Source organism: Lingula anatina, chromosome 5 (assembly GCF_051362555.1).
Source record: "Lingula anatina isolate TDL-2025a chromosome 5, LinAna3.0, whole genome shotgun sequence".
NCBI lineage: Eukaryota > Metazoa > Brachiopoda > Lingulata > Lingulida > Lingulidae > Lingula > Lingula anatina.
The window spans coordinates 2584661-2592233 of NC_141771.1; the positions used below are offsets into that span (position 1 = coordinate 2584661).

The 7573-nt window shown below is 39.2% G+C and overlaps 1 protein-coding gene across 1 annotated transcript; it reads left to right on the top strand.

The window, feature by feature from the left end:
- The first annotated feature begins 364 nt into the window (after positions 1-364).
- LOC106172805 (uncharacterized) lies at positions 365-7490 on the top strand. The gene is made up of 9 exons (XM_013553706.2): positions 365-488; positions 1653-1798; positions 2114-2237; positions 2957-3132; positions 3486-3570; positions 4006-4051; positions 5241-5382; positions 6255-6399; positions 6833-7490. Exons 2-9 carry the CDS (start codon positions 1671-1673, stop codon positions 6941-6943), a joined length of 957 nt encoding a protein of 318 aa, XP_013409160.2. The 5' UTR covers positions 365-488; positions 1653-1670; the 3' UTR covers positions 6944-7490.
- Positions 7491-7573: the final 83 nt, after the last annotated feature.

The window sequence follows — 7573 nt, forward strand, 5'->3', positions numbered from 1 at the left end:
AGCATGCATATGATGACAAGGGCACCTAAGACTTGACAAATTAAAGTAAATTCCATTTGTAATTTCTGGTTCATCGACCGATATTGAAAACGGCATTTTATTACTGCAGTAAATGTGTATTTTTATTACTGTTTTTTATTCCCTGCAGCCGAAGACGAAAACTCAGCCAAAATTTGGGAAAGACCGACATAAGCTAAGAAAAATATGGTTGCAGTTCCCTGACCACCCCATTTTTTCAAATATTTTATTCGCTGCCTCATTTTCAACACTCTTACATTTTAACAACATGTTTACAATGTGTAAAAAGACGCCAGCGCTCTTTGCAGGTAGACATCTAACCATGTTTTTTAAAGAATTAGGTCACAGCTCATAAGTTGTACGTGTAGTAGGTCACTGAGTTTCGCTGTATAGGCCAGCAGGAAAGGAGGCGTATTCAGCCATATTGTTGTCGACACTTTCCTGCAAAGCTACGATATAAGCCTACTAAGGTTTGTATAACGACAGGTATATTTTATGGACTTGTAAACCTGACACTGCCTCGATGTTCACCTTGTAGGTCTATATTAACTTTAATTTTTAACCTTAGATGTCTGGTCTCTGGCGTTTATCGTTGTATGTAACCAGTTGTATTCGGTAGGCTACATGGCAGTGCTATTTCAATTATTGGGTCTGGGGTTATCACTTATTTGTTGCCGAATTGTAAATTAAAGTATATTGCAGCCCATGCTGCAATAACTAGCTCAAGGAGTGCCTTGGATGGTAGGTAATCCTTAGCTTTTTTCTATGTATTGACATGAAATACACGGAGTAATACACTTTCCGCATTCGTCGTCTCAGATGTGGTCTTAGACCCCATTCCCACAGATTTTAGATCGATCTATCCCCGTGGGGAGTCTCTCTAGATTACTGTCAGCTTGGAGGGTTTAAATCTCTGTCCCGCCTACTAAAAGCTGTAAGGGGGTAATTAACGTCCGTGCGCGGTCGGCTGACAGCAATTTAGCGTGAACCCCCAGGTAGTTAGGTCGATCTAGTTGGATCGATCTGAATCTCTGGGAATGCGCTTTTAAATATGCCATGTACACCATGTTTACTTGTGCCCCGATGTAAGTAAGCAGCAGAAGGCTCACGTACACTAATGTTCTTTTACCTGGGCTTAAATAGTCGCATGCATGTTTTCGCCAAAAAAATTAATTGATGGACTTAAAATGCCGCGCAGGTATCTCGTTGATCGTATTAACATGTTTTATGGCGCGGAGGTCGTTAAAGATTGAACATTTATACCCTGTTGGAGATATTATTGCCAGAGTTAATTTAGTACACCGTTCAAATATTTCATATTTTTGCCGCTTTTGTCCAAGTCTGATAATTCTCTTTACGCGTTTATAATTTCCAACCATTTTTTTTTTTTGCTTTTCTTACTTTTTTTATTCAGCGAGGACCTCACAAGAATAACAGTCTATTTTTCAGACGGATAGCATTTAGTTATTAAATGTTTTTGATTGGACACGTGTTGAATAATACATGTAATAATTTTCAGTTAAATCGATGTTCTTTAAAACATCAATAAATAACTGCATGCTATGTTGTAAAATGTACACTAAAAATTCGCATGGATCGTAATGCTTGAACCAGAGTTTTCGATATTTTGGCAGTGTACTTGCAATTGAAGCATGGACGAGTTACTTGCCCTCTACCCTGAAATAGAACCATTCCAGACCGGGAGACTGAAAGTTTCAGATATTCATGAACTTTACTATGAACAGTGCGGCCAGAAGGACGGGAACCCTGTGTTATTTCTGTAAGTTTTATAACGAAACTGAAAGGTGAAATAGTCTTTGATATAAGCCACTTGTATTTGTGAATCAACGAGATAAATTTGAAGGTAAATGAATTATAGCGAGAAAAAAATATGAAATATAGTACGACGCGGAATTGAGTTTGGGAAAATCGAATTTAATTTACAGAGAGCAAGTCCTAGTTTGTTTTTGTTTTTTTAGAATAATAATATGGCTCTTTTTTAGAAAATCAAATGTTGGCAAATTTCACCGATAATTATCATTGTAATGGTCAATGTTAAAATATTCCATATGAAATCTGCTTTTTTTTTTTTCAGTCACGGCGGCCCAGGAGAGAGTATATCCGCCAGACATAGGAGGTTTTTTGACCCTGAAGTCTACAGGATAGTCTTGTTTGACCAGAGGGGAGCCGGGAAGTCGACTCCTCCGGGGGAATTAAAGGTAGGGTCAATTTGACCCGGGGTAGCGTGCCAGAGAGTCCCACCATTTCAGGGTCCGCTGGACCTTTTAATTTTAAAACTAATACTGGGTTTAAAACTCAGATTGATCTAACAGGATCGAACCATTCCCACGGGGTTTCTCGCTAAATTGCTTTCAGCTTAAGGGTCTTAGATCTCTGGCACGCCTCCTGAAGCTGCTAAACGATAATAAATTATTCCTTAGCGGCTTCAGTAGTCGTGACAGACTTCTAAGCCTCTTAAGTTGATTACACTTTCGCGAGAATCCCCTTGGAGATAGATCGAGCCAAAGTTGGCACGATAGTGGCTGTGAATGGTCCCCAGCAGTTCGACGAAACAAGAAAGAATCAGGGTAGACCTATAATATGAAGGTGCATGGATTTTATGTTATACCCGAACTCCACGTTTCAAAATTTATCGGAGGGAACCTGTTCTTTCAATGAGGTCTCAGATTTTGGGTCACTCTAGGCTTCACAACGGGGTATGGGGTTAAGTTAAGGGTTAAAAGATAAGTCGAAAACATTGATATCAATTTCAGTAGAAAATAAAACACATTTTGCTGGTTTGGGCCAAGATAGATTGATTTCATATATTTCTTTTGAGAGAAATAAAACAGGGAGGTACTTACAAGTGCACACAACGATAATTCCCGCCAAGGATGAATGAAAAATGCATGTAGATGGTTCCAGTTTTCTCTTCCAGGATAACACCACATGGGCGCTAGTGGAGGATATTGAAACTCTGCGGAAACACCTGAACATTGACCGGTGGGTGGTCTTCGGAGGCAGCTGGGGCTGTGCTCTCTCCCTGGCCTACGCTGAGACACACCCAGACAGGGTGAAGGCACTGGTGCTGAGGGGGATCTACACTTTTAGGAGGTCGGTATGATACACACGCATTGGGCTTTAGAAGCAGAGAGAGAGAGAGAGAGAGAGAGCGATTAGGTAGTGTGTGTGTGTGTGTGTGTGTGTGTGTGTGTTTGGAGAGAGAAAGATGAGACGGCATTCCGAAATAAGTAGCTACGTTAGAGGGGGGTTCCCTCGTCTATCAGCTTATTTCGCTTATATAACTAACGTTCGTGATCGAAAAAAAGTGTAACGCAAAAGTCTGCCGCCAAAAGTAAAATTTATCTTGGGCTCACTTCGACAGGCTCTAACATGTAATTTGTTCATTAATTAAATAGTAATATTTGTTAATTGAAATGTATTATAAGAGATTGTATTATTTTCAGAAAAGAAGTTCAATTCATGTATCAGAAAGGTGCAAAATTCGTTTTTCCAGAAGAAGATGAGCGATTTCTTAAGCCGATTCCAGAGGCAAGTTTAGTAATACTTATGACAATATACCACGAAAGCCAGGAAATTTGAGAACAAATAAATCATTAAATTTGGCATCTGGACAACACTAGCGGCACTTCAAGTCAGGATATTAAAAAATTTAAGAGTCATATCATGTAGTTTATCTTTTTAAATGTGGTCGTATATTCACATTCAGGCTTGTACAAAGAGTGCGATCCGGGAATCAGATCAGCATTCAAATTATATTCAACATATCTGTAGCCCATTATGGTTAAAAAAAGCTCGTACATTAGATTTTACTCTTTTTCGCTCGTCCCAATAAGATATTGCAATTGTGTGTACGTTTGGATTTTTAGAAGTTTTTTTACACCTAAAAAGGGTGTAAATACTCGGCGACCTTCTTGAATTGGGTCACTGTATGTTTGATTAAGTACATGTATAATGTCATTCTAGGTGGAACAAGGAGATCTTACCAGTGCCTACTACAGAAGACTGACAGGTGAACCCAGCATCCATATTATCATTTCACTGGCAATTTATGGTTATGCTACTCTGATAGTAACTGCATTATATTTATTAACTAGAAAAACACTCAGAGAGCGCATACCTCCGCCAAGGCAGCAAAGTCTCTATCCAATGCCGTTTCACCCCTAAATTTTCGATATTTTTTATTATTGATTATTGATTGATTATTGATCAGGATCACCACCAAAAACTTATCATCTGTTCCTTGGCCCAGTTCTGACAGTTCCTGAAAATTTCATCAAATCGGTTCATAACTTTTTGAGTTATGTTGATAACAGACAGAAAGAAAGACAGACAAACAAACAAACAGGGGTGAAAACATAACCTCCTTGGCGGATGTAATCAATGAAAAACATAGAATTAACAGAAAAAAAGAAAGAAAAAGCAGCCAGAAAAACATAATATTATCTGTTTACGACCCAGCGACTCCACAGGTCTGAGTCGGACCAGAGGTGGATTCAGAGATATATATTTTCTGACAGTCTTCCAAATTATCTTTGTTGATCCAGCTTCCATTTTTGACCGTCTTCCGACAGAAAAAAATTAGATACACGTCAGTGGAAACTTGAAAATCTGACCGTCTTCTGGAAGACCCAGAAGACGACCTAAATCCGCCCCATCATGCGCCGTTACTTCCCAGAATCGTCCCATCCCCTGCAAAGATTTAATGAATTTATGATTTAACGCAAATATACTCTTGCTCGCACTGTTACTCTCCCTCGGCGTTTTTTCAATGCCGATTCTAAAAAAAATATCTTTTGGGGACCATTATTTACAGCAAGGTTGTAGAATTGAGGATTATGTTTAATGCGTCGAGTTTTTACCAGTAGCGAGTAACGATACTGAGGTGTTATAGTGCGGGGATGTAAAGGAATGTAACCAGTGTAACGCACAGAAAAGCAAGCGGTGTCATTTCGACTAACAAAGAGAGCATTCACATCGAGAGACCATTAAAGGATTACACGGTCTTCTTTTCATGTAGGTCCGCCATATTTAAGTCTCGGCCTTGCTACACCTCGGCTCTTCTCGGTGTGAATGCTCTCAAAGACAGTGATGATATAGTGAGAAGTGTGAAGTTGAATTGTTTTCATTTGATAATGAATTGACTGATATATTTGGAAATTAATATGAACCAGTTAAAAAGTACTTTATTGATTTGTCAGGTGAGGACGAGGAAGAGAGTTTGCGGTGTGGCCAGGCCTGGTGCAGGTGGGAAACGGCCATTTCTGATCTTTACACACCGCAAGAAGTTCTGGATAGAGAGGAAGATCCAAAAGGCCTCCTGCAGTACGCACTGATTGAAAGGTAGGGTGTGCTCTTGGTGATTCTGCACAGTACATAGCCTGCCTTGCCTTCACAGGCTTGTTCTGAGTATGTTAGGCTTGTCTTGAGTATGGTTGGCAGAGCCTCGTGGCGCCTCCTGATTTACGTGTCTTATAAATTTCAGAAATAATTTAAGATGTCATTTTAAATATTAGGGGCAACATACTATACGTCATAATTATTTTAAAAGAAATGGTAAAAACATCGAATCAAGGTGCAGGAAAATATTGAGCAATGATTTGTGCAGGGCCGTAGCCTGAGCAGGGGGGGGGGGGGGGGCAGTAAGCGAACACGAGGGGGCGAAGCCACCAAGAGGGGGGTGGGGGTGTCCCCCTCCCACGGTGTGGAAAATTTTTAAAAACTGTATGTATAATACTGCATTCTGGTGCATTTTAACTGTTATTTATTGCTCAATCAGAAGTCAGAAATTGCGATTATTTTTTTGCACCTCAAATCCCAGGGGGGGCAGCTGCCCCCCCCCTGCCCCCCCGGAGGCTACGGCCCTGTTGTGGTTCATGAATAGGAGAAAATCACCTAATCTTCTCTTGGAAAATTGGATTTAGTGCAAACAGCCCGTAAAGGATACCTGTAATTTTTTTCAACCATTTCTTGTGCATGGCGGACTTTTTGAATCTAAGAAATATAAGTTTCACAACTGAATATAAGACCGATTGTTGGTCTTAACTTTTACACTAGAATGCTAAGGCGAACAATATTTTTGTGGAGTAAAAATCATCGTGGATTGAAGCAGGACGATTTAAAAATGGTTTTAAAATTTAGATCCCTTAGAAGTTCTTTTAGAGACCTTTCCGATCAGGTGCCTTTATTACATGACCATTTCAATATCAATTCAGCCATTACCTTGTGAACGGTGCGTTTTTGAAGACCGAGACTCAGCTCTTGGACGACGTTGAGAAGATTCGTCATATTCCCTGCACCATAGTCCAGGGTAGATACGACATGTGTTGTCCCGTGCGCACTGCCTGGGATCTACACCTTGTAAGTATCGATTTTTTTAGCGTTATAAAGCTTGCTCTTCTGATTGAGAAGCCAATTCCATGAAATACGACATAGCTTAAGCGGTCGAAATCGGATTGGAAACGATCTTCTGAAAATTGTTATTAGTCAGTAGAATTGTGGTTAGACAGTTGTGGCATTCGTTCGGACTCAGGAGCACTTATTAGTTTAAATTTGTCTTTTTTAAAACGATTCCTGTCAAATAGGCATGTAATGAATTAACAGCAGATTATTTGAAATAAGCCTCAAAATTATCTTAAACTGGTCACTAAGAAAACTATGTTGCCTAAAACCAGTCAATAATCCGCTTATGCATGTATAAAGATTCGATAAAATTTTTAGACGTGACGCCTTATCACAGCTGTTTAGAAAAAAATTTTGTAATTAAGCAGTTATATAAATTTTTATTTTTTAGAGATTTCCAGAGGCCGAATTTCATATTGTACCAGATGGAGGTCATTCTGAGTATCCCCCCAAGATGGCGTCACTTCTCGTCCAGGCATGTGATAAATACAAGAGTCTTTAACCAGGAAAATGGTGACACTGACAGTCACTTGAAATATTCTGTAATCAAGGTCGATGACTTGTAGCCGTATTGAACATATAATCAGCCTTTCAGACACTTACTCAGTCAGTTTCAGCACTGTTGAGTGACGGTTCAACAAATACCTCTCTTTTACAATTAAAAGAATCTATTTTTACACGAAAAATCGCATGCAGTTGTAAAGCTGAGAATCAGGCGTACGCATGACCAGTAGTTTGGAAATAAGATTGGTATTGTAATCACCTTTTCCTTGTAGTTGGCTCGTTCTTTTCCTCGGTTGGAATGACTAGAATAATGAGTTTCTTATTGGAACCTGGTTTTGATTACTAAGATAAAATAGTCATTTTTGTGATAAAAATGTGCAGAAAAGTTGTTTCTTTTGAATAAAATGCCAATATTGTATAAAATCCGTTTCCCGCTTCTGCCAGGACATGCATTTGCATATTATTAATAGAAATTTTGAAAAACGATTACTTGTTTTTGGAATATGTATTTATCTACCTATGCGTATAAATGTCGATTACCTAGCCTTTTATGTCTTTTAAGTATAAGCGCATAGAACCAAATCTGATGGATATACCATTGATTTGCCCCTATATAGACCTCATAGAC